Genomic DNA, 26,832 nt, shown 5'->3' with positions numbered 1-26,832 from the left:
GGATCAGAGCCTAATAAGCTTAATTTTCTGTGTTCACAGATGGGTTTTTCTCACAAAGTGTGACAAAAACTGAAACCCAACCTGAGAAAATTAGAATAACTAAAACTCAGCTCTCTATTTTGTATATACTCTGATCAGCCATAACATTAAAAGCACCTCCTTGTTTCTACACTCACTGTCTATTTTATCAGCTCTGCTTATTATATAGGTGCACTTTGTAGTTCTACAATTACAGACTGTAGTGTTTCTCTGCATACTTTGTTAGCTCGGTTTTACGCTGTTCTTCAATGACCAGGACCACCACAGAGCAGGTATTCTTTGGGTGGTGGATCATTGTCAGCACTGCAGTAACACTGACGTGGTGGTGGTGTGATAGTGTGTGCTGCGCTGGTATGAGTGGATCAGACACAGCAGTGCTGCTGGAGTTTTTAAAACACCTCAGTGTCACTGCTTGACACCAACCAAAACCATCCAGCCAACAGCATCCTGTGGGCAGCATCCTGTGACCACTGATGAAGGACTAGAGGATGACCAACACAAACAGTGCAGCAATAGATGAGTTACTCTTTCTGACTTTACGTCTACAAGGTAGACCAATAAAGTAGGTGTGTCTAATAGAGTGGACAGTGAGTGGACACAGTGTTTAAAAACTCCAGCAGCACTGATGTGTCTGATCCACTCATACCAGCACAACACACACTAACATGCCACCACCATATCAATGTCACTGCAGTGCTGAGAATGATCCACCATCCAGATGGTCCTGTTGGGGTCCTGACCATTGAAGAATAAAAGAGAGAAACAGATGGGCTACAATCTATAATTAAAGAGCTACAAAGTGCATCTATTTGGTAAGCGGAGCTGATAAAATGGACACTGAGTGTAGAAACAATGAGGTAGTTTTAATGTTATGGCTGATCAGTGTATAAATAAGGATGTCAGTTTGAACAGTTAACAAGTAAATGATTTAATTAATTTTAAACTGATTTAAATAAAACATTTTCCAACCTAAGTGCCCATTATCTTATTATTGCAACACACTAACAACTACTGACGTTCTTTCCTTGTTCTTGTACCACATAGTATTTTGTTGTTTTGGTCCACTTCTGGTTGAGTAACACAGTTTCAGGCTGTTTCATGAGAGTGACTCAGAAGCTGAATACGCTCAGAAGTGAAATTCCCCCTGGAGTTCTCTGAGGAAGTCAGTAAATGATGAGTTCTATTGTTTTTGAGATCCAGATATTAAATGTATTGTGAGGTTCCACCTGGAGTTCTACTGGTAAGTCAGAATATGAGGAGTTCTGTTCACTCAAAGTGTTTTAGTAATTACTTTTACTTCTGTGAGTCCATATTTTATTGAACACTTTAACCTGAAGATGGCTTTAAAACGCTTTACACACCTCTGTATGTAAGTTAATGGACTGCGTACCTTACTATGGGGAAACAGACCGTCTTTAAAGAGCCGAGGAGCTGCTGTGTCTGTGCTGTGAGCTGTGTTTAATGTACAGTGAGCGCAAACACTGTTTTTACTCTGCATTGTTTTCTACAGCTCCGCTGACGTCACGCTCGCCACTGGCTGGGAAGAAGAAGCTGTAGCTCAGTGCGGATCCTCCAAAATGGCTGTTGTTGAAGATGGAGAGTAGAAAAACAGACAGGATTCGACAGGGGACAACAGGAATAAGAGTCTGACGAACAGCCCTCCTCGGAGTGCATCTTTTTAACGTTTCTGTCTCAAAGGTAGGACCGAAAATATATAGCTAAGCTAACAATTAGCTGGCTAACCAGTGTGGATATTTTCAACGCTGATGCTGTTTGATTGACAGCCCATCGGCTGAGAATTAACCAAGTTTGTAGGGTAATCCATAGTTAACCGTTTTGATTTTAACGTCTTTAACGGCTGCCCGTGTCTGATGTGTTACAGTTTTAACCGTGTAAGCCTTAATGTGGAAGAAGTAAATAGTGTTTTAGCGATAAAAGGAAACAGTTTCGAGTGGAGCGGAGCCGGTGTAGTCGGCTAGCTAGGTTAGCCAGTTAGCATCCAGCGGCGATGCCAGACTGTTTACTGGTATGACCTTGTATGAGTAAAAACTGTTTGAGTTTGTTTTTAGGCACAAATTGTGTCGTGTCCATTTGCAGTAATATTGTATTGGTTAGATGTGACCGAATATAAATGTAGGCAGCATAAGTGGATTTGATCAGATTGTCTAGTTAGTATTCCAGGATGTCGTGTATTCATTTATTGCATTTATTGCTTAATGAAACCAAACATTTCACTGTGGTTCCCGTCCAAATAGGGCTTGACGGTTAAACATTACTTTAAATTAATTGTTTAGACGTTGTTTGTCTATGTTGTAATTTTAAACGCTCTGGATTGCGTTGTAAAGGGCTTTATATCAGCTAATATCCTACAATAGACCATATAGCTGTAGCTTTGTCATCAATATGTAGCGGTTAAAGTGCATTTCCTTTAAGATGTATTGCAGTGTCATTATATTCACTGCACTCTAACACAAAATTAAAGCTTACCTCCTTCACCTTCTCCTGGCATTGTGCTGACCTTAAATCTTAAATACTCGCATTTTAATCCCTGTCAGTTTGGTCTGTATGAATATGGGTCGGTATGATAGAATATTTTGTAATACATGGTCTTTCAAAGGTTAAGGTTTCAATATTGTACCGCTGAGAAATTCACTAATATGCTGTATGTTTGCAGATATGGACGAGCTGTAAATCTGGACTTGTTTTTCAAAACCCCATCATTGACTAGGATATGAGGACAAAGTGCAGTTTTTGCAGGCACTGTTATTATTGGCTGTTCTTTAATTCAAGCAAATACCTGTTTACTTTTACGGTTTCAATCAAAGATGCCTTCACAATATGCTAACAGCGTCTCGGTCAATTGAGCATGTGCCAGGAACACTAGGCATTAGCCAGTCCTAGTGGTCATGAATAACACATGATGCCATTCCATAACAGCAGTACACACACTACATATAAGAGGCTGCATAAAAGCGACAGTGTCCTACATACAGACGAAGAAAAGAGCCTCACACCGTGGGTAAGGTGTCAGATTTTGTCTCTCATAAGAGTAAATGTGGCTTCATTTAGCTGTGATAAGAGAGAACTGTTTTTGTCTTTTGAATCAGTCACCACTGTGTCTTTGTTGTTCCAGGCTCTTTTGTTGTTTGTGCCAGTGTGGACATCATATACACTGCATGTCAGACCACATACAGTAATTTTAAGCTCAACTCTAAATCTGGCTCAGGTCTCACTTCATTTTCAGATGAATGTCATCCATGGATGAAGCTTTTGCATTGTCGTGTAGAGTGATGTAGGGTGGAGCCTGTTTACCTGGTTTCAGTCCACATCCCTTTGTGCATGTTGAAGCGTATATGCCTTTTGCTCATCAGTACTGGTCTGTTTAGGCTGTTTATTCTTTAATTATTTGCAACATAATGTGCAAATATATTGAATTATGCAAAAGATGTCTGTAATCTGATTGGCCCAGACCATGCCTGTTGGGCAGTCGTGTCCGCTAACATAAATTCTGTTCATGCTTGTCAGTCAGTTATATTGGTCTTAAAATAACTATCCAGAGGTACAAAGAAAAACAGGGGGTACATTCTGACTGAGTGGGTGTGCCATTTGCATTCGGCTTATTAAAAGCTGTTGGGCTTGTATTTGCGTTACACGTTTCTCCTGTCCAAAGGGTGGGGGACTTATTCCACATTGGTTGCATGGTGAATCCACCTACTGTCAGGTTATTACCTGGAAATGGAGGCTGTTATTTGGGCTTATTTATCTTGTTTTCCATGCTCTTACTACGTAAGGCGCTGTCCTGGCTGAGTTGTGTTTTGTAGAGTGAGCTATGACGTGAGAGGAAAACAGATGGTTGGTGAAAATGCAGAGGGAAGCAGACATACTGTTATCTCATACTGGCACTGAGAACACTGAGCTGTTCTTAGGTTATCGCTGCTTGGCGTTAGCCCAACTACTTTCCTCCTGACATTTCAAATGTCATGCTGGGAACCAAGAGGTCAGATGCCAACTGTCACTCAAGCTAGAAAGCAGCATGCTTATGACCTTGTCAGCGGATTCTTCAGAGAGTTAAATTACCATGCCTTTCTGATACCATCATTCCATCTTTTCATTTACATAGCTGCTAGTCTTCTGTCTGGTTTTCCAGATCACATGAAAACATCAAACTGTGCCTGTCAATAAGTGTTATAAGTGAAAATGAAAAAATGTTCCTCAGTGTAATTTCTCTCCTCAGGGTGTGCTGACGCTGAAGAGCAATCATGGACACCACCACATCTATAAAGATGACCACTATGGCCATTCAGAACCTCTTCAGCTATGTAGAGGAGGAGAATCTGGCTGCCCTCAAAGCACACCTCGATAAGTTCAAAGAGGTGGACGGGCGCAGTGATGTAAGCGAATAAGCGTCTCTCCGTATAAATCAAATATCACTTTGAAATTCTGGCTTATTGTATTATAATCACGTCTAATTATGTCTGCCATATCATCATAACATATGTCTCTCTGCCTGTCTTCGACATGTCTCTCTCTGTCTCTCAAAGAATGGACAAACTCCTCTGATGTTGGCTGCAGAGCAGGGCAGTCTGGAGATAGTCCAAGAGCTCATCAGAAGAGGTGCCAATGTCAACCTGGACGATGTGGTGAGAGAATGTTCACTCTGCAGTTTTAAAGGCATCAGACATGCACCATATGTAGATCCCAATAAAGGTCACCTCTGTTGGACAGCTGCCTAATCGATATTCATTCCATAAAAAAAGCAGACACACCTTAGAGCTTTGTTTTCACCACACTATCCACCACTGTTTCCATGGTGACAGTGGCCAATCATCCCGCAGTTTCCATGGTGACTGATCTCTCTCTGCTCCTTTCCCATAGGACTGCTGGTCCGCTTTGATCTCGGCAGCTAAGGAGGGGCATGTGGAAGTGGTGAAAGAGCTGCTGGACAGCAGTGCTTACATTGAGCACAGAGACATGGTGAGACATGGTCATTATAATACTCAAGGCGTGGAAAGTAAAAACATCCGATTCATTCTTTGTTCATCTTCATCCCTGCTACCTTTCTGTATGAGATGAAGATCAATTCAGCTCAGCTTTAATGCTGATACCAGACATAATTCAGTTGTTTAAAGTTGCCTGTTTTTAAATGTTGCATATTTAATGACAAGTTGTAGTAAAAGCCCACTCTAGATAGATAGATAGATAGAGATAGAAAGAATGATAGATAGATAGACAGACAGACAGACAGATAGATAGAACTTTATTGATCTCAAAGGGAAATTGCAGTGTTACAGTAGCAAGACATACTTGCACATAAACTTACATATATTAGGCAGAAATACAATAAGAATAAAAACAGACATAAACTTGGCAGAAATAGAAAAATAGACATAAATTGAGTAATCTGTGAGAGAGTATGAATAAAAGTATATCTATTGCATATTTACGTAGCATATAAGACAGATTTGTTGTATTTACATGAGAGCAGGTATTGCACTAACTGGTATGAGGTAGTTACAACACAATGAATATAAGCATAACTAGTATCAGCAATACTCTATTTGGCATTGCCCACACTGTAAATGTGTTACAATCATCCAGTTGTTACAGGGACACGTTTACCAAATGCAGACAAATCTTTGTTTGAGCCATATGAGGCAGTGATTCGCTAGAAAGAATATGCACAACATCCCTTAAGAATCACAGCTGATTCTACACCAAGTGGTTCTGTGTATCCAGGTGATGTAGTTTCATATGGAATTTGTGAGTAGCTGAGGTTTGTCAATGTTTGGACATCACTGTAGATTGAAATCATCATGAGCAGGCTCAAATGCCTTTTGAATAAGGAAGAAAGATTGCTAAATTTTGATAAGGGCCCCCAAATGGTAATAAGTGGTGACAATGTATTTTTTAACAGGTTAAATTTTAGCAGCAAGTATATATTTATTGTACCCCTAATTAGTGTGACCCTTATGCTTGGTCTGCGTATCTTTTAGCACTAAAGTTTACCTTCTTTAATAAAGCCAAGAAAACTTCATTACTTTATACCTTGCACATTGAATAACAGTGTTATTAAAGAGATAAAATCATTTAATAAATGCTCATTTCATATTTGCATTACAACAGCATTGCACAGTTAATTATTAAAAGGTGATTGATGTGTTTAATATCAAGAGAACACACTGAAATGTAATAGAGTGTGTTTGTGATGTGCAGGGGGGCTGGACTGCCCTTATGTGGGCTGCATATAAAGGTCGAGTGGAAGTTACTAAGGTCCTCCTGGAGAATGGGGGCAACCCCAACACAACAGGACAGGTAAAGTAGAGAAACATCTGGAGCTCCCCTTATCAGATGTAAATGATAAGGATATGAGATTCTGTTTAGTAGCAAAGTAGTGAGTTTATACAAAAAAATATTGATTATTTTTCTGTGTTGACTGCCTTTAACTCTGTACTGTTCGTAAGCAGTACAGCGTATACCCCATCATCTGGGCTGCTGGTCGAGGTCATGCTGAAATCGTCAAACTTTTGCTGGAGCATGGAGCCAAAGTTAACTGCTCTGATAAGGTAAGGCTCATGTCCTTTGAACAAGAACAGCCAAACCTGTCTTCATAGGTTTTAGTTTAGAGAATCTGGTTAATCTAGATGTGTGTTTCTTTGCCCCCAGTATGGCACCACTCCACTGATCTGGGCTGCCAGAAAGGGCCACTATGACTGCGTGATGCACCTGCTGGAGAATGGAGCTGATGTTGACCAGGAAGGAGCAGTAAGTGCACTACATCTCTTTGTGATCCCTTTACATAGATGTAAGAAAGCTGTTATCACATGTACATGATTTCATGCTTTTTTTAGCGTTGTGTTGGTCTGATACACTGTTCTCTTGTTCTCAGAATTCCATGACAGCCCTAATTGTGGCTGTGAAAGGCGGCTATACTGAAGTTGTGAAGGAGCTTCTGAAGAGGAACCCCAATGTGAACATGACCGATAAGGATGGCAACACGGCCCTGATGATTGCAGCTAAGGAAGGCTACACTGAGATAGTGCAAGACTTGCTGGATGCAGGCACCTATGTGAACATCCCAGACAGGGTAAACCACAAACACTCTATCAGAGCATGAATTTTCAGTGATGATTTTCATGTCCTAATGCGCTAATTATTGTGTTAAATCTTCAGAGTGGTGATACTGTACTGATTGGTGCTGTGAGGGGTGGCCATGTTGAGATTGTGAGAGCCTTGTTACATAAGTATGCTGACATCGATATCAGAGGACAGGTAATCTAATCTCTAACCTAATGCATATCAGGAAGACAGTAATATAGCATAATATGTTTTGTATTACATAGATAGGGGTGAAGCAATTCACAAAATTCAGAAATTGAATCTGTGAAATATGGCAGTGTCGCAGTGCATTTGGAGGGACTGAAAAGGTTTAGGTTAAGGGTAATATTTTATGTTTCCATTTTCATTTTTAAGTGCATTTAGCACAAAATAAGCACAGTATTTAAAACAACAGCTGTGTTTTAGTGTCCCAGTTTAACATTGTAGCCACAAGCTAATATGATAGGTAAAGCTAACACACTAGCAACAAGCCAAGTTGCTTGTCCTGATGCACTGATATTAATCACTGTATCACAGTGTAAATGCTTAGCCAATTAGCTGTTAATAGACAAATAAACAGTTATTTGACCAGAGCTATTGATCTTTTTTCTTCAGCTTTTATTTTATTTCCAATAAACGACTTTATTTTTTTTATTCAGTTGAGGAAGGTTGTTTTTTTATGCCTGAGAGTGCAAGAGTAGATTCAGCTAAAAAGGGCCATTTAAAAATGAGTGAAAATAGTATTAGGGGGATGGTAGCTATAGCGCAGACCATATCGAAAACAAAACATCCGTAAGCAATAAGGCAGACAGTTAGAAAATGTGATGTGTGCCATCGTGAGAAAATAACAAATGGGCGTGTTAAATATTAGAGAAGGACGTGATGGACAGTAATGGGCTTTTGATAGTTAATGATGTACATTGAGGCAAAGCTAGCCCTGTTCATGGCATTTATGTTTGTTTTAATTTGGTAATAAATGATAAATATGACATTAGAACTTTAGAATATAGAACTTTCATTAGCCCATCCTAATATATTTCAGTCAATTTGTCATCATTTTAGTTTTTGGTCATATTATCATGAACATATAGCTCTAAGTTCCTATGTTTCAACAAAATCAGGTTCTAACATAAAATGCTTTGTTTTATAATGGGTATTTTGATAGGGCCCATCCTTGATTTTAGGCTTAGTGGTTAGTGTTGGCTATCATGGTTGATTATTGGCCAAAAGAATTTGACAAAATTTACATCCTTAGGTAAGATATAGTAAGATAAACTGTGATACAGTTGAATGTAATACAATACAGGGTGTTGTTAGATAATTTCTTATATGTTTCATATACATTTCATATATATATATTAATAAAAAATTTGGAACACGTGGATGATTGTGCTCTCTGTTTGTCTGCTTCAGGACAATAAGACAGCTCTGTACTGGGCTGTGGAGAAAGGCAATGCCACCATGGTGAGAGACATCCTGCAGTGTAACCCTGACACAGAGACCACCACCAAGGTACAGAGGGACAAGGACCAGCCTCTTCTGTAATAATAATGTACTATTATTTAAACAAAGCTTTAATGTATGTGTTTACCTGATTATCTTTCAGGATTCTGAGACTCCCCTGATCAAAGCCACCAAAATGAGAAATATTGAAATAGTGGAGTTACTGCTGGACAAAGGAGCAAAGGTGTCTGCTGTGGATAAGGTGAGATTCAGTCATATTGCATAAATGATGTCATCTGCATGTTTGGTATGTTATTTATTTTAAGTGTTCTCCTCTGATAGAAAGGGGACACTCCTCTCCATATTGCCATTCGTGGGCGGAGCCGCAGGCTGGCTGAGCTTCTCCTCCGCAACCCTAAAGATGGCCGCCTGCTTTACAGGCCCAACAAGGCTGGAGAGACTCCATACAACATTGACTGCAGCCACCAGAAAAGCATTCTCACTCAGATCTTTGGAGCCCGTAAGTGTTAGTCCAGCTGTCATAAGTCAGACTTATCTGTTGTTGTCTATCGATTCTTTGCATTGACATTTGTTCTGCCAACCTCTTTGATGACTTGTTGTCTATGTGAAATTAGAAATTTGAGCTCCACTTCTTGTCAGACGTTTGAATGACCAGTTGCATAGGACCCGACAGGCACACAGATTTGTTCCTTTTGAGCCATTGTGTTTTGTGTTGGGCATTTAGTCTGAAATGTTGTCCCCCTTAGGACACCTGTCCCCCACTGAGTCGGACGGGGATATGCTGGGATATGACCTGTATAGTAGTGCCCTGGCGGACATCCTGAGTGAGCCCACCATGCAGCCACCCATCTGTGTGGGCTTGTATGCCCAGTGGGGCAGCGGCAAATCATTTCTGCTCAAGAAATTAGAGGGTGAGTGCTTGGCACCAGTGTAAGGTTATGCACTGAAATGAAGGACGAAAAAATAATATAGAGTGCTGGGCAAAAGGTAGTAGTTGTAGCTATCTGTGAAAATGTATATAACACTAGAATAAATACAAATAAACATAAATACAGTATAAATGAACAAGAATTTCTTGTTTTCAAAAAAGTACTTCCAGACTTCACCTCAGCACCCCTCGTCAGTATATATATTTCTTAAATTCTATCACCAGCACACCTGAATTAATGTAATGTAAAAGTTAAAGTGCTGATGACATTGTAATATTAGTGTCTTTCTGAGCAAATAAGTGCTTACAGCCCAATTAAGTTGTTTTTTGTGTAATTTTCTCAGGTGCCAAAAACATTTGCATATCACTATATATCATATAACAGACATTGCCAAGTAATCATATCTTTGTTTGATATAGAAACTTCTTAGCCCACTTACATGCAGTCTTATTCAAAAATTTTAATACCCCTGGTCAAATGACGTTTTGTTGGTTTTCTAAGGATAAAATAAGTTAACACATCCTTTACAGATAACAAACTTAAACATAACAAACTAATGCTGTTTTTTGCATTATTCCCTTTCCAAGATGAGATGAAGACGTTTGCAGGGCAGCAGATCGAGCCTTTGTTCCAGTTCTCTTGGTTGGTGGTGTTCCTGTCATTAATGCTTTGTGGCTCTGTAGCTCTGCTGCTCGGCTTCACCGTGGACCCCAAGCTGGCAATTGCTGTCTCCCTCAGCCTACTGGCTCTGCTCTATCTTTTCTTTGGTAAACATTGGAATATTTACTCTTCCTTTGTTTGGTTCTTGCTGTTTAGTAGGGTTTGCACATTACACAACAGAGCAGTATAGCCCCAATACTCATGTTTTTATTTTCCTTAGCCACTGGTTTGGTGATGTAGCAATGCTGTTATAAGAATAAGCTTCTGTGAATAATGCACTCTCTTTCTTTATCTCTCTCTCTCTTCTCAGTGGTTGTGTACTTTGGGAGTAGGCGTGAGGGTGAGAGCTGGAACTGGGCCTGGGTTCTTAGCACCCGGCTTGCCCGCCACATTGGCTACCTGGAACTACTGCTGAAACTTATGTTTGTAAACCCACCAGAGCTGCCTGAGCAGACCACGCGAGCGCTGCCTGTCAGGTAGCTATTCTTTCAACTCACATGTGTCTTATCAACACCTTCACTTAGTGTATGTTTTGAAGAATGGGTCCTGCTAGGGCAAAATGACCTCTAATTAATGTCACAGTAATTTCACACATTTAGCTTGGATACAGACATTTACAGTCATTTTTAAACCCTGCTTAAAAAATGCACCTTTTATAAATCGGCTCAATGCAAACAGAAGGTCTGTGTGATATGATTGGCCGAGAAGTCGTTTAAAATATCCTGTGTAACTGTTATTATTGTTATTATGTTATTATTGCCTCTGCTTGAAGGCTGAACCTGCATTGGAACTGATGAATAGATGAAATGAGTGATGGTTTGACTTAACTGTCATAATTGTTTTGTTCTTAGGTTCCTGTTCACAGATTATAACAGGCTGTCCAGTGTGGGTGGAGAGACGTCCATGGCTGAAATGATTGCTACGCTTTCAGATGCCTGTGAGAGGGAGTTTGGCTTCATGGCCTCTAGACTCTTCAGGGTCTTCAAGACGGAGGACACCCAAGGTAAAGATCTCTTCGGAAACGCAGGAGTCTTTTTTGTTTTCAGAGCATAATTTTAAATAACACCATATTATTATATTGCATATTGAGTGCCATGGGTTTGTCTTAATACCAGGTAAAAAGAAATGGAAGAAGACATGCTGTATCCCGTCCTTCGTCATCTTCATCTTCATCCTGGGCTGCCTAATCACAGGCATGGCCTTGCTGGCCGTCTTCAAGGTGGATGGCCGTAACCAGACGGTGAACGCAGTGCTGGTTGCCATGGCGAGCGTAGTGGGCCTAGCTCTGCTACTGAACTGCCGCACCTGGTGGCAGGTGACAGACTCCGTTCTGAACTCCCAGAGAAAGAGGCTGCACAGTGCTGCCAACAAGATGCACAAACTCAAAAGTGAAGGCTTCATGAAGGTTGGTCCACATGGTCACACATCAAGACATCCTGTTTATGCATCACATTCTGGCATTTAATTGTGTGAAGTCTGGTGTAGTAAAATCTGTCAACTTCTTGAATGATGAATTAGTGGCTTCTGCATATTACTTGGCGTTCAGATACTGATTTCCACTTACCCATTACATCAGATGACATCACTCTGTTGTCTGGCTTTAATTATGTGCTCTTTGTTCTTCTTCAGGTGCTTAAAAGTGAAGTAGAACTCATGGCTAAAATGGCAAAGACAATTGACAGCTTCACCCAGAATCAGACCCGTCTGGTGGTGATCATTGATGGCCTGGACTCGTGCGAGCAGGACAAAGTTCTGCAGATGCTGGATACGGTGAGGGTCGATGCTGCAGCGAATTCAGCAGCCAGCAGGGGTCTCTGCTGGACCACTTTTTCTAAAATTATTACAGTCATAAATTAGTTTTGATGAGAGTCCTAGAAACAGCTTTTTCTCTTCAGTTATTCAATTATTCACTAGAGAATGATCTCTTAGATTAAGCTGTCATGCAACACAGAAGACCGCTATGCTGAAGTTTTTTGAAATAATTAGTTTTGTGTACATGAATAGTTGACTGAATGATTAGTAATTGCATGCATGTTGTGCGATAAGGCAGAGACAAGTTAGCAACACTTTGGATAAAAATTTTGGATAAAAATGAAAAACAATGTTTTTTTTGTTTTTAATTCAACAAAAGACTATCTAAAGCACGTAGTTCTATGGTCTGATCTTCAACATATTCGAGCCAAACACAGTTGCTATTGATTCAAAATTGGGACAAAAATAAAAAACTTTTACTGAACAACTCAAATTTATATTATTTTATTTTCCACTGTTCATATCAGAACATTATGATATCACAATCTATAATAAACAACATTTTTTAATAACAATTAGAACAACAACAACATTAAGAATAAATATAGTAATAATAATTGACAGAGGCAGCTCTGATTAATGTAGGCTGTAGCAAGCGGCACTCAGTGGTGCAGTTATCGCTTTTGGTCTAAAATGTGCTTTTTATTGAGCTTTTAAGAATTTTTAAATTGTTCATGCTCATGTTTCATTCGTCCTGGGGCAGAGCTGTTTATGGTTCACCGAATTGGGCTTATCATAATATTCATGGTGTGGTAAAATCCATGTCATGAGACATCTTCATGCAGATATTAAATGGTACACCTCAATCCTTTTGCACAAGTGTACAAAGCTGAGCCACATTGTTGTTATTCCCCTGATCTCCAGGTGAGGGTGTTGTTCTCCAAAGGCCCCTTTATCTCCATCTTTGCCAGTGACCCTCACATCATCATTAAGGCCATCAACCAGAACCTGAACAGCGTGTTACGTGACTCCAACATTAACGGCCATGACTACATGCGCAACATTGTGCACTTGCCCGTCTTCCTCAACAGCCGAGGCCTTAGCAGCGCTAAGAAGATGTGTGCACCAGCCCCAGCCAATGGAGAAACGGGCAACTCTGAGGGTCAGTGGTACTACTTGATTGATAGTCTCTATTAGTCTGAAAGGGCTGATTTATATTGGGGTTTGGGCGGTGATAGAAAATTGCTGTGAAGGGAACTGTAAAAAATTGCCTGTTAATTTCTTTTCCGGTTGTACTACTTGCCGTTTACCAAGTACATTTTGACCATCCTGTTTCTTCAATCTTTTAATTGTTTTAGTCTTAAACGTCTCCCTATCTTTATGCGGTTCCTTCTTGCAGGTTGGCATGAGGAGCTGGACAGGAAGCTGTCCCAGCACAGTCTGGGTGAGACAGCTAAGTTCGGCAGCAAGACCACGCTGAACCGGAGGGTAAGCTCACCAGAGGGGGCTTCCTGGAAACACTGAAACCCACTGTTCCATTTCCCTATGAGCTATTGTCCGCATTCAGATCAAACCACTGTGGCTGTGACATTATTAAATCAATACTCACACGTTAATAGTCATGTGAAGGTCATTTGATCTGAATTGTACGATCACTCTCTCTGTTAAGGAACCAAATTTCAAAGTTAAATTTAAAGACCTTCTCTGTTGTCTTATAGGTCATTTTGAACCTAACCTGTAATACAGATTGATGTGATCTTTCTTTTACTGTAATCTAATGAGGCTAATCCAATAATATTTCTTACCACATGATGTGCTGGCTCTTACAATATTAGAACACAGGATTTTCCAGAAATAGACTTTCTTTGTAATAGACTTTAATTGTAATACAGATAAATATTTAACCCAAGTTTGTTCTAAAGCCATGTGACAGATATCAGATACCTTCTGAGAGTATATGATCTCTTTCTGTCTGGTCAGGACACGTACCGGCGTCGGCAGATGCAGAGGTCAGTTACGCGTCAAATGTCCTTCGACCTGACCAAGCTGTTGGTCACTGAGGACTGGTTCAGTGATATCAGCCCTCAGACCATGAGGAGACTGCTCAACATTGTGTCTGTCACAGGTAAGAACTAACATCAGGTGTATAATATGTTTTCTTAAATGCAAGACCACTCCTAGTGATCTCACAGTGTTATCCCCTTCATGCAGGCCGCTTGCTGAGGGCCAATCAGATCACGTTTAACTGGGACCGACTGGCGTCCTGGATCAACCTGACGGAGCAGTGGCCCTACCGAACGTCATGGCTCATTCTGTACCTAGAGGAGACAGATGGAATCCCTGACCAGGCCACACTCAAAACAATCTATGAAAGGTGCAGTTAACCACTTAACCCACTCTTCTTTATTCAGTGAAACGATGTTCTGTTAATCACTAGTCTCTTAAGAGACAACAGACTTTAGACATTGCAGTTTTTTTTGTGATACAGCAAGCAAAAGTCATATTCTGGGCTACATCAAACTGCCAGAAGATGAGACAAGGTTAAGCAACCCACATATATAAGGGCTGTGTTCACAGATTTTTTTTTAGATGTTTTTTTGAATACCCTAGGTTTTATGAACTAAAAACATCTGAATCTTACATCTATATTAAGTGGTTTGGCTTCTCGAGCAGCCGTAATATCACCTTATTTTGTTGACACTGGCTATCTGCTTGAATCCTCCTTGTTTCATTTTCATGACCCATAGCTCGAAATGAAACAAGGAAATTTCTCTCCGGATATAAGCGCTATATATATATATATATATATATATATATATATATATATATATAATATATATATATATATGTATATATATATAATGCATCATTTTTATTTTCAATAAAACGATCAAGCCTGTGTTTTATCTGGAGACTGAACATAATTTGCCACAGTGTGTGCAAAAGCCAGTTCCTTGGTCAACCACACAAAGGCCTGCATTGTTTAAAGAAAGTCTCCATTTCAGCAGTTCCATATGAGCTCAGAAGGTCCTGGATACCTGAGATTGTCAACTGTGTCCTTAAAGAATATTTCTGTCCATCTTTATTCCATTTGACAGAATTTCCAAGAACATTCCCACCACTAAAGACGTGGAACCCTTGCTGGAGATAGATGGAGATGTACGGAGCTTTGAGGTGTTCCTGTCCTCCCGCACTCCAGTGCTGGCTGCTCGTGACATCCGCACCTTCCTCCCCTGCACAGTCAACTTGGACCCCAAACTACGAGAGATCATAGCAGGTGAGGATTTTGCAGCTGACGTCTTCATCCTGAATTCATTCTTCATTCTGAATATCTTATTTATTATGAATGAGGACATATGTTAGGCTTCATCTGCAAAGATGCACATAAGCCTATTTGAGTCACAGAGAGAGAGTTTAAGGGTAATATGGCAGAGCCTTGCAGAGGAGCCAAGGGGCAAAATCTCAGCTGCATGTTGTGCGAACCTATGATGCTTTACATCAGGCAAACTCAGATTGGTCAAGCTGGGAAGAGAATCTGGGTATAGTTGGACTTAAGATAAGACCCAGAGCTAAACAACTGCTGTTTGTAGGGGTGGGCAGTATGCTAATATTTGATTGTTATCGTGATGAATTATGTCACAGTTAAGCATATGATGAATATCGTCAGTACCTAAAGAACTCTGACTGACTACGTTTCATTATCGAGAGATCATAATTAAGCCTGTTCATTTGAATTTAGTGCAGTGTAGTTTAGTAAAACACTGAATGAAAATCATTATAGTTGTTGTTGTATGTTACTATTATTATGATTTATTATTATTATTACTATATGTGGCATTACACATTCTATTTTGGCTGTTCCATCTAATTAAATCTCGGAAAAACAAAATGCTGTGATGCATATTGTGTATCATGAAGATGTCTTAAAGTATTGTGATATAGTATTTTTGCCATATTGCCCACCCCTAGCTGCATGATAAACGTTTATATGGGGTTGGGCAACATGACTAAAAGAAGACTGACTAACTACATATTTCATTACAGAGTGAGGACAGTTAGGTCTGTTTAATTGAGTTTAGTGCAGGACAGTTTGCAAAACATTGAATAAAAATCACTGTAAGGTTTGTAAATTTTTTTTTTTTAATTATTAAAAAAATCATAGAACTACAGATTAAATTCTGTATGTTCCAACTTGCTAGATCTCAGAAAAACGAAATATTGTGATGCATATTATGTACTGTGAAATTTTTTAGAAGCATTGTGATGTAATATTTTTGCCATATTGCCCACCTCTACTTCTTTATCGCTTCCAATATTTTACTGCCTGCCTCTATCCATTCTGTCAGCAGCACTAGATTTTTCTCAGGGTTGAAAATAGATTGCTGCCTGTAGGTTTCACCTTTGTTTTCTGATTTGGTAAATGTGACACTGCCCGTTAATAGGGCGGGTGATATGAACTCAGATTTATATTATGGTATTTTCTACTATACAGATGATATAGATATGATATCATGATATCAAAAAAGTGAATGCATCTAAGTTGTACATATAGTAACATTAATAAAAAAAAATAACTGGAATAATAATAATTATTATTGTTTTTCTCCTTATTCTTTTTCTTCTTATTATTACTGTAACTAAGGCATCTTGCTATTCCAAATTAAATTTACCCCCTGCCTGTTGGATGGGTTTTATGAGCTGATTTGATCTTCCTTATCCTCAACAATTATGTAAAAACAAAGCAAAACAAAAGATTATAAATCGAATCCCTTGCAAAGTAAAAATAAACAAATACTGCATGGTGCGACAAGCTCCGGCTGCCGAACATTGCTGTGTCAGCATTATACTGTTTATTGTAGGAGCGTCTGCAAGCTGCACTTAATAGTGCAGTTTTGTCTAAAACACCCTTTTGTTCAATTTATAAGAGTTATTTAAGCTGTTCATGCTCACGTTTGTGGTGCTGTTTGTTGTTTGCTGTTTTTGGGTTTATCACATTATACTCAGTATGGCAACAGTCATATCATGACAGAATGTCTTACTGGTATTCTTATGCCCCCCACCCCCATCCCCCAGTGCACACATTGGTATTACATGCAAGTGTTGAACATGTTGAAGATTTGTGGGTGCAGAAGTGAAATTCAGCCCTTAGCTTTCTGTTTTTCTCAACCTGTGTTAGGTTATCATTAGAATGCTGAAGTAGTGGATGTCTTCATGTATTTCCAGATGTGCGTGCTGCTCGTGAGCAAATGAACATGGGTGGAGTCACCTATCCCACACTGCCCCTGCATGACGGTGCTCCCCGACCCACTTCCATCTACAGCCAGCAGTCCTCAGCCTGCTCTCCCACTGCCTCCTACAACGGGCCATACAACCCACCTGGTGTGTCCCCTCAGCCCCACAGTGCATACTACAGTGGCATGGCAGGCCCTCAGCACCCCTTCTACAACAGGGTGAGTGTCTCTGCACAACCACAGCAGCGAAGACCTCTTCGGGTTTTATTCAATCTTACCTGTATATCTTCTGCTTTCTGCACGAACAAAGGAACGGGCTGGAGCCAGGATTCATATGGTTATATTTTTAATACGTTTATGGAGTTGAAACAGCAAGTTCTAGGGTTAGGTTTCCACCCACTTTGATTGATTGATCACAGGTTATGTACAAGTATAAGATTTATAATAGGGCTGCTGTGGTCCTTTGGAACACCAGAAAATTGGAAAGGTCTGTATTGCTTCATTGAGACTGACAATAAACATTTGGTTTGGATGTTGATTTGGATGAGTACACTTCTTAAAGAATTCTAGCTCCAATATCAAATATTTTCTCCACTTTTCCTCCTGGAAACTTTTTTTTCCCCATTTATCATTTCCTTGATGATTTGTCATCATCAGATTTCTGTTCTTTTTGTTTCCGTTTATTTAAAGGCTTTTATGTTTTGGGTGCAACAGAAGTGTGCATGTGTGAGTGCTTACATACTAGTAGGCAAGCACGACGTTGTTACATCAGTTTGCATTTTAGGTTTTGTGTTTCATTTTCATTTGTTAAATTTGTTTCCTCCATCTCTCAGCCTTATTTCCCCCATCATGTTTACCTGCTGCCGCGGCAGTACACTGGCAGCTCCCTCCCCGCCCATGCCCCCGCACCTCCACGCCCACTCATTAAAGCAGGCTATCCCAGGGACCCTAACACTGGAATCGTAAGTACTGGACATTAGACTTAGTGCCTTAGATTTAGACTGGATCTGATTTTAATGTATTCATGTGAGCCTTCAATACGTTTTAATGTGTTTCCTCTAACTCTTTTACTCACTGACATGCTTTTTGTTCACAGCCTTTTCTGCTTCAGGACATGTATGTGATTTGCAGTTGATTGATAACTCCCTGAGAATATTTTATAATGTTCAAACAAAGAGGGCTGTCACTATTGATTATATTAGTAATCTTTATAATAATCTACCAATTATTTGGCTGATCAATCAATTAACCCGTGTTTTCTTTTTTTTATGTTGTTTTGTTTTTATGTTGTTGTTATTTATTTTTTTTTGGAAGCAAAACAATAAAAATGGTCTTAACTGATTAATAACATATCATGAAAAGCCTTTCTAAGGTTCCAAAAAACTGATAAAGATGAAAAGGAAGTCTGTTGTCAGAGGAAACCTTGTATCTCCAAAATGATAACTTTACAGGAGATGGAAAAAACCTACTGTACTTTTAATGTAAGTCAATGGAACCAGACTTTTTCCCAAGTAATTTTGGGTTTTTTCTTTTAGTCCATTTATCATGAAATTTACATACAATGTAAAGGGCAACAGGCATTTTCAAATTTTCGAAACTGAAAAACATCAAAAATGGAGATATGAGATTTTCTTCCGACAATAACGATTTATTTGTTGGGTGTCTGCTGAGATGTTCAGTTCAGACCTAGCTAAACAACAGCTTTTACTTCATATACACATAATTTGTCACAGCAAACATTATTTTTTTTGCTGTACATAAAATTTGTTACTACAAACATACGTGCATTAAAGAGATGCTGGTGTTGAGCTTTATAATCACCTGCACATACTCTGTTTATCATTCAAATTGCAAACGTATCACTAAACCAAGTAATCTTGAATGTAATTTAATTTTATTTTTTTTAACTGAATTATTGAAATAGCCCTAATACAAACTAATGTTAATAATGCAGATGTTATCAAATACTTCGATGCGCATCTGCCTCTTTTTGTTATGGTCTTTCAAAGCCAAATTCTTGACATTTTGTAACATTGGAGTGTTGCGTCTGTGTGTGTGTGTGTGTGTGTGTGTGTGTGTGTGTGTGTGTGTGTGTGTGTGTGTGTGTGTGAGAGAGGACAGTTACATTCCTACAGACTGTTCATGTACGCACACACACACACACACACACACACACTGCCAGTGACGTCAACCACCAGCTGTCATAATGCTCACTGGAGCCCTTAGTGGTAGAGAAGCTCCACCTGCTGTGGTGAAAGACTTACCTACTCCCTTGATACACTTTTCTCCTCTGTCATGGACATGGCCTGTATATGGATCCCTCACGTTCTCCACCTCCTCTGTCTCTTCCCTCTTCTCCTTCTCTCTCTCTCTCTTTGCCAGTTTAAAGTAGCGTCTTTGAAAAAGAAGCAGGTACTGAATCCCTCTAGACTCAGCTTAAGCACTGCTGCTGTGCTGCCTTGTTCATGCTGCCCTTCCTTAAAAACGCTCTTCCAAACTTTCTCTATTGTCCCTCTCTTGCTTTCTCACATAAACTTTCTCCATGTGCACCAAACAGTAACATCCCAGCATGCCCTATGGGAACAGTAGTAGTTGACATGGCCACAATGGGGAAGGAGGAACTAGGGTGCTAAAGATAAAAATAAACTGAAGTAATGTTAAAGAAGTCTGGTTAATGTACAACACTTGGTTGTAGTTCATTCTTGTAACTTTTTCAGATAAACATGCACTAACGTGCATTACAGTTCACCTTTGCAACAGCACTCCTTCCCCTCAAACATTCTTTCCTCTGGCTTACCAGAAAGAACTTCCTAACTGATATCTCCTCTTGGGATATCATTGAGTTTCACCCCAACACTGTCCTGCTGCCCTTAAATTCTCAGGAAGCTGTTTCAATGATGCCTGTTAAAATAAAGCCATTGAAATTGAAGACCTTACACTGCTTAGTCCAAACGGATAACGCTTGGACCGTTCTGTTATGAAAGATGAAGTATTTGAGGAGTGAGGATCGGGGCTGTGCTCCAGTTTTTTCTGAAAGATTATAGTTGTAGAGCAACGACAGTGTTCACAACATGTAACTTTAATTAGTCTAGTTGTTGTTACAATAGACTACATTAGATATGTTTATAATGAATTGGTTAAACGTGGCATCTCACGACTTAACGTACGTGCAACTTTTGACAGTTGTTTACAATAACTTTACATTTAGTGCTGGGCAGTATTAATAAAATTCAATATCACAAGACTTACAGATATATCATGTAGGGATGGGAAAGTAATCTTTTCTAAGATGCATTGGGATTTTCTCTTGAAAGTTGCTGAATTGATTCACAAAGAATTTTCTGCATTGTCCATTCCCTTACTGTAAGATAAACATACAGCCAAGGAAATTAAAAAGTAGGATACTTCCAAAAATCTTGGCTTCTTTTAGTTTTTTTTTTCTTTTCATTAGTAGCCAACATTTCTGAAATATGAGCTACACTGTGTACTGTACGTAACATGAAAAACTAAACAAAAGTTTCATTTAATTTAGATGTTCTTTGAAACCTGTAAAACAGTTTATAAACTTAACAAGCGCACAGACTGTATGCTACATTCAAATTCAGCTAACACTGCTTGGTAATACAGGAAGAAATCATAATGTAGGCTATAAAAATAAAAAAATCAAGATGCATCAAGAATTGTTTCATAATTGCATCTTGGCACCCTTAATTGAAATCTAATTGATTCATGCAGTGTCTAGAGATGTGCTGCAGCTTGTAAGAACACAAGAATGTCTTACAAACCTGATATCGCATTTTTGACTGTATATTCTTTTAAATTGACACCAAAGGGAACCTTGCACAGTATTGACAATATGACAGAAAACACATTTCTAGAAAGTAAACTTGCTAATTATTGTATATTTATTTTTATATTTTTGTTCTTATGGAACAAACTGATTAAAACTGTAAACGACATACATTACGGTTAATTTTTTAGGTCGTGGGTGCATATACAGCTCACAGATCAGAATTTAAATACACTAAAAACAATACACTTGGGAAAAGCGATACCACAACTTTATAGAATATTGTTTATTATGGATATAATGTTCATTATCCATTAATAACTTTAACATAAAAAATCTATTTCAGAAGGAAAAAAACAATGAAAATCAATATCACGGTGAGTCAATATAGTCATAGAATACCGGTATAGGCAGTATATTGCCCAGCACTACTTATAGTATGTTATAGTGCAGTGATGTACTATTGGTGTATAAGTGTAGCTGCTTCAAGCTCATTAACATTAGCACTCTAAAAGATACTTGTATACTTTTCTCTACACTCCTTCATTTCTTTATGACCCCTCTCTTCATTGAATTTTAAATTCAAGGTGTTTTCCTGCCCTGTAGATAGCTTGGACTCTATACTAACAACCAGCATGGAATTTGATTTGCTTTGGTTACCTCGGTCTGAGGATCACAGTAATCTTGTTATAAATGTGTATGTGGTAATAATACAAGAGAACTGATGATTTTCTCTGGGTCTCTGTGTTGTGTGTGTCAGGGCACTGCCTCTGTGGTGTCAGGCACCCCATCTGTGCTGCTCAGCTCTATGAACACAGATATGGTGTGTGAGCGTCTCAAAGTGATGGAAGGCATCGACCAGAGCATGCTAGCCCAGTACACTGCCACCATCAAGAAGGTAAGGTTTGTGTATTCTGGGGGAGGAAGAAAGAAAGAGATGTTTGCCTGTATCTGTGTGCGATGCCTGAAAGGAAGAGTTTTGCTGCTCTAATTCCCAATTTGTACCATTTTAGGCCAATGTCAACGGAAGAGTTCTATCCCAGTGCAACCTGGATGAGCTGAAGAAAGAGATGAACATGAACTTTGGAGACTGGCAACTCTTCAGAGGATCTGTAAGTACCTTTGCTGAGCTCTACGCTCAAATATTGGAATTAGAAAAGCTTGTAGGTTGACATAGTTTTTCATAATTTGTATTTATACTTGGCAGAATGTTGATTCTGTATAAAATCTGTAACTTGACCCTTTAAGGCTGAAGTGAAAGTGCCTATTTCTGTCATTTTGTCTACTCCTTTAAGTGATAACGCAAATTCTTAATGCTGTGGCTTTTATATAAGTAAGGAATGTGATCTAACAAAGCTGATAATCCTGTGATTTTTATTTAGTTTTTATTTATGTTTTTGAACAAGAAAGCACATGAATAGAAACATATAAATTACACATTAGTTGTGCTTTATCTTTACTGTGATTAAACAAAACAATACATGCTTATTGATCCTAACAGTGAACTCACTTGAAAAATTCAAGGTGCGTCCAGCTATAAAGGAAGCCTTTTTCATATACAGTGATAGAAACGTGGCAGTACACAGAATTGTCTGATTCTATAGACTTAAATTGATTAAGTTCTTTTACTCTTGCCAGTGGCGACCCTTTGGGTTCATGTGTAGAATTTGTGTAGAATTTGTAATCTCTTAAAAAGACTCTGAATGTTCAAACAATATCAAAATAATTGCTTTTGGAACAAGTCAAATAAACCAGCTGCAGCCAAATGAGTTTTCTGTTTATGATCTCTGAATGAGAGGCCTTGATACCAAAAACAAGTTGCCAGCTGCAGGTGTACTAAAGGCAGGGTTTTTAATGACAAGCTTTTGTGTGCAGGTCATGGAGATGCGTCATGTGGAGAGCCAGGTCTTGCATGAAGAGGCTCCTAGTGAGCAAGGCAGCAGCATGGTGGGTCACGGAGAGCCTGTCAGGCATCGTGGAGCTTCAGGACATGGAGGACCTGGTAATACAGAAACCTCACCCATGTACAACTTCAACCTGAGCTTTGAAGAGCTCTCAAATGTGGGCCTGGATGAACAACCCAGGCATACCAACCCTCCATGGATGGTGAGTGTTGTTATATCTTTTGGAGATCCCTTTTTCACTGCTCAATATGAACAATTCTCACAATATCTTATGCCCTCTGCAGAGCACTACCCATCGTACTCCCAGTATGTCCAGCCTGAACTCTCAGGAGTCCTCCAATGACATCTGCAAGCTAACTGACAAGCAGCAGGCAGAGTACCGAAATGCCTATCAAGAGTACATTGCCTCAATGGCCCAGCTTGAAGCTGCAGGCAGTGGGGCAGAAAAGCCTGTGCAGCCCCATCCAGGCCAGTTTATGCACTCCAACTCTGAAGACAAGAACAAGGATGGGGGAGATCAAGACGGACGCAAGTCCTACTCAAAGCGCAGTGGTGGGAAGCCAGCAGTGGATGCGACTGATTTTGCTGCAACTGATGCTGCCACTTTAGACCCCATCAGCGAGGAAGACGAGAAGTTAGACCACGGCTCCTCCAAGTCCCTGCTCGGACGAAAGACCTCTGGAGAGAAGGTGGGGCTCTTCCAAAGCGCTGACCTGAAGCTGAAAGCTGCAGGTGGGCTGCGCTACCAGAAACTGACCAGTGATGATGAAGAGTCAGAAGAGTCTGACAACGCCCCTCTGCTCAAGGATGGGAAGAAACCAGAACCTAAACGCACAGAAAGCGAAGAGCGATCTTTAGCAAAGGGCAAAGAGTACCTTTCAGATGGGATGCTGGACAAGAAGGACTCATCTGACTCGGGCGTCCGCTCTAATGAAAGCTCACCCAACCACTCCCTCCAAGATGAGGAGGCTGACCTGTCGCAGTCCGAGAGGACGAATCTGATCGAGCTGGACGAGGAGAGCCTTGCCCGCAAGAGAGGCCTGCCCAACAGCCTGAGCGGTCTCCAGGACCCGACGGTCGCACGCATGTCTATCTGCTCTGAGGATCAGTGCAGCCTCTTGGCCAGCAGCCCTGAGGAAAGCTGGCCTTCCTCCAAAAACTACAACCTCAACCGCACGCCCAGCAACACCACCCTCAACAACAATACCAATGCTCAGCAGGGGAACCGCCCACGCCAGCCTGGTGATAGCTCCAACACCACCTCCTCCTCCAACACCACCGGCAGTGAGGTCATTGTAGCTCCTGGTTCCAGCACCAACACCTCCTCCACATCCACCACCCACAACGAGAACGTTCGTGTGGTGCACCTGAAGAGAGGCCTGAATCCTGGAGACCCGCCAGAAATTTGCGCCGTGACCTCTGACACGGTCACTTTTGGAGAAGAGCGCGAGAGCATCCTCTGAGAAGCTGCACCCTGGTCCTAGCAGAGTCTCCGCTCAAGCTTTGGATGTTTGATGTTGTTATGTGAAGTGATGCATGCCCAGTTAAACATGTCATTCCAGTGGTTCAGTGAGGTCCATGTATTTCAGTGTTAAATTAGTGCTAGTTTGCCCACTGTAGTTTACTGCCAGCAATGCTGCCTACATCTCCGTTTGTGAAAAGTGATCCCCTGTCCATGTCGTCACTCATGGAATACGTCTACTAATGTTCAAGTCCAATTTCTTATTTAAACTATTCTTTTTTGTGAAATTCCTAATGTCTAACAGTATTACTGCTTCTGTTTCTGATCCTTTTGAAATTTTTGAATTGACCACACTGGACATAAGCTGTCATGCCAGGTTGTAAAAGAACACCATTATTATTGTGGGCTATAAATATTGGCATGTTAGTTGAACTAATATATAAAGTCAACTGATTGTTATCTCGTCTTCTTGACCATGACTGACAGTTTATTTGAACCTAACCCTAAAGGAAAGCATGGCTTAACCTTGTCCAAAATTTTTAGCCAAAATTATCCAAACCCTTGTCAGATCCTTGTGCTAATTGTTAGTGGTGAAATGTTGTGCCATGGTGAATCACGTCAGTTGCATGTTATCTGCACCCCGTCAGTGTTAAACGGAGTTTCTTAAATCTTACACTCAGGACAAAAGTAACTAATCATACTCTAAGGACCAAATTACATCTGATGACAAAAGGTGTTAAGAAATAGTATTCAAGACTACATTTGTTCTTGTATATCATGTTGCATCAGTCACATACCTGAATCCTGCTTTGGATCCTGGGCAATAGTTTAAGAAGCTCTGAAGTAGAAGATTAGTAGCAGTGAGCATGTAGAGCAGAGACATGCATGTGTCTGACTGCATTAATTGTCTGAAACAACAGGCTAGGTGTTGCATGCACTGTACTGTTAACTTTAGCTCTTCTGTGTACTTGTGATACATGCCAGACAGGAAATTGGGATATGTGAGAACTGTCTGCAACAAAATAAACCATAAATGATAAGATACTGTGCTGCACAGACTTTTTCCTAACTTTTTTTTCTACCTCTACCTTATAAACCTACTTGTTTTAACAGTCCTACATAAACATATTCAAGATTTTGAGCTTTTTTTTCCGTCAACTCTCAAAAGTGTCTTTGTGAACACCTTTTACACAACTACCAAAGTCTACGTGTCTGGATTAAAAGGGAATTACATAATTGTTGAGAAACATTGCAACTCGGATTTCTTTACAGTTGTGATGATAGGAGCTGGGGCCTCATTTATAAAACAGTCGTATGCACAGATTGATCCTAACATGATCAAAGGTGAAACCTGACACTTAAGTAGTGATTTCTGACACAAATTTCCAGTCTTGAAGTACAACAATTTATAATGGCAATGCCGATGTACTACAGTCATTACAACACCGATTCATGAACATTGTATTTTTATAAACCATTTAAAGGTAAACAATAACAATTTAAGAGCAAAGTTTTTTTTTTTAAATGAGGCCCCAGGCATTACCTTATCCACGACACAAATATAGTAATTATATTTATTATGCAAAAAAACCTACATTGGACCTACATGTCTCCTCTTTTATATGTAACACACACATCATCTAAACTGCTTATCCTTCTGGGTTGCGGGAGCCTATCCCAGCTATCATTGGGCAGAAAGCAGGATACACCCTGGACATGTCGCCAGTCCATCGTAGGGCAGACAGACAGACACGTTCACACACACACTCACACCTAGGGGCAATTTAGTATGTCCAATTGGCCTGACTGCATGTCTTTGGACTGTGGGAGGAAATCGGAGTACCCGGAGGAAACCCATGCAGATGCGGGGAGAACATGAACTCCACACAGAAAGGACCCTGGTCACCCGGCCGGGAATCGAACGCAGGCCATTCTTGCTGTGAGGCGACAGCGCTACACACTGCGCCACCGTGCCGCCGTTATATGTAACAGTGGCAAACAAAACTATCATATCATAAACTATCATAAAACAATGTCTCAGGCACCATATTCCTAACCGTTTTGTATAATGACTTTATGCGATGTAGCTTTTTAAGGCATTAAACCCCTTAGGTGTCTAGTTCTTCACCACTGTGAACAATTTAGACTTCCAAGAGTCTGTAGAATGGAATCTTTTCACATCAGATCACTTTACTTTAAACAGCTTATCTATACAACTGATATTGAGAGAGGCTGTTTGGCACATGTATTGTGTAGTGAACAGTTCAGTTGTATACTGTGTCCACAGTGGAATCTGCAGCAAATCTTGTGTAAAATATCTTTACATTTAACATCTACACAGCTCACCGGTGACCCCCTCCCCCCCACAAAAAAAACTAACAATATACAGGAATGACCATAGTTGTTGAAAGATTATCCTAAAGGGAATCATGGTCTGTTCTCCCTGTCACAGACCACTTAAAGGAGGCTTGTCATTTACTACTGTGGACTAGTTTTAATGTTCATG

General features: G+C 40.0%; 1 protein-coding gene across 5 annotated transcripts; it reads left to right on the top strand.

The window, feature by feature from the left end:
• Positions 1-1,108: 1,108 nt before the first annotated feature.
• Positions 1,109-25,375, top strand: kidins220b (kinase D-interacting substrate 220b). Of its 5 annotated transcripts, XM_036581881.1 has the most exons (31): positions 1,109-1,279; positions 1,550-1,737; positions 4,274-4,430; positions 4,581-4,679; positions 4,915-5,013; positions 6,253-6,351; positions 6,504-6,602; positions 6,703-6,801; positions 6,926-7,123; positions 7,210-7,308; positions 8,548-8,646; positions 8,741-8,839; positions 8,920-9,097; positions 9,345-9,509; positions 10,115-10,294; positions 10,498-10,663; positions 11,039-11,190; positions 11,303-11,592; positions 11,817-11,957; positions 12,864-13,101; positions 13,339-13,427; positions 13,920-14,064; positions 14,151-14,313; positions 15,038-15,216; positions 17,163-17,389; positions 18,004-18,132; positions 19,553-19,582; positions 21,721-21,858; positions 21,974-22,072; positions 22,836-23,066; positions 23,149-25,375. In XM_036581881.1, the coding sequence occupies exons 3-31, from the start codon at positions 4,299-4,301 to the stop codon at positions 24,325-24,327; spliced, it is 5,241 nt and encodes a 1,746-aa protein (XP_036437774.1). In that variant the 5' UTR covers positions 1,109-1,279; positions 1,550-1,737; positions 4,274-4,298; the 3' UTR covers positions 24,328-25,375. The 5 variants fall into 5 exon arrangements, with proteins under 5 accessions (XP_036437774.1, XP_036437777.1, XP_036437776.1 ...); XM_036581884.1 differs by lacking the exon at positions 18,004-18,132 and having other exon boundaries at positions 23,149-24,327; XM_036581883.1 differs by lacking the exon at positions 19,553-19,582 and having other exon boundaries at positions 23,149-24,327.
• Positions 25,376-26,832: the final 1,457 nt, after the last annotated feature.

The sequence above is a fragment of the Colossoma macropomum genome, unplaced genomic scaffold (assembly GCF_904425465.1).
Source record: "Colossoma macropomum unplaced genomic scaffold, Colossoma_macropomum, whole genome shotgun sequence".
Taxonomy (NCBI): Eukaryota; Metazoa; Chordata; class Actinopteri; order Characiformes; family Serrasalmidae; genus Colossoma; species Colossoma macropomum.
Note: the sequence above shows the minus strand (reverse complement) of the source record. Positions and strands in the feature narration are given on the sequence as shown.

Coding starts and splice junctions, on each gene's coding strand:
- kidins220b (XM_036581881.1), top strand. CDS start 4,299: ATGGACACCACCACATCTATAAAGATGACCACTATGGCCATTCAGAAC. Junction 8,647..8,740: donor ACACAGAGACCACCACCAAG/GTACAGAGGGAC, acceptor ATTATCTTTCAG/GATTCTGAGACTCCCCTGAT. Junction 9,510..10,114: donor TCTGCTCAAGAAATTAGAGG/GTGAGTGCTTGG, acceptor TCCCTTTCCAAG/ATGAGATGAAGACGTTTGCA.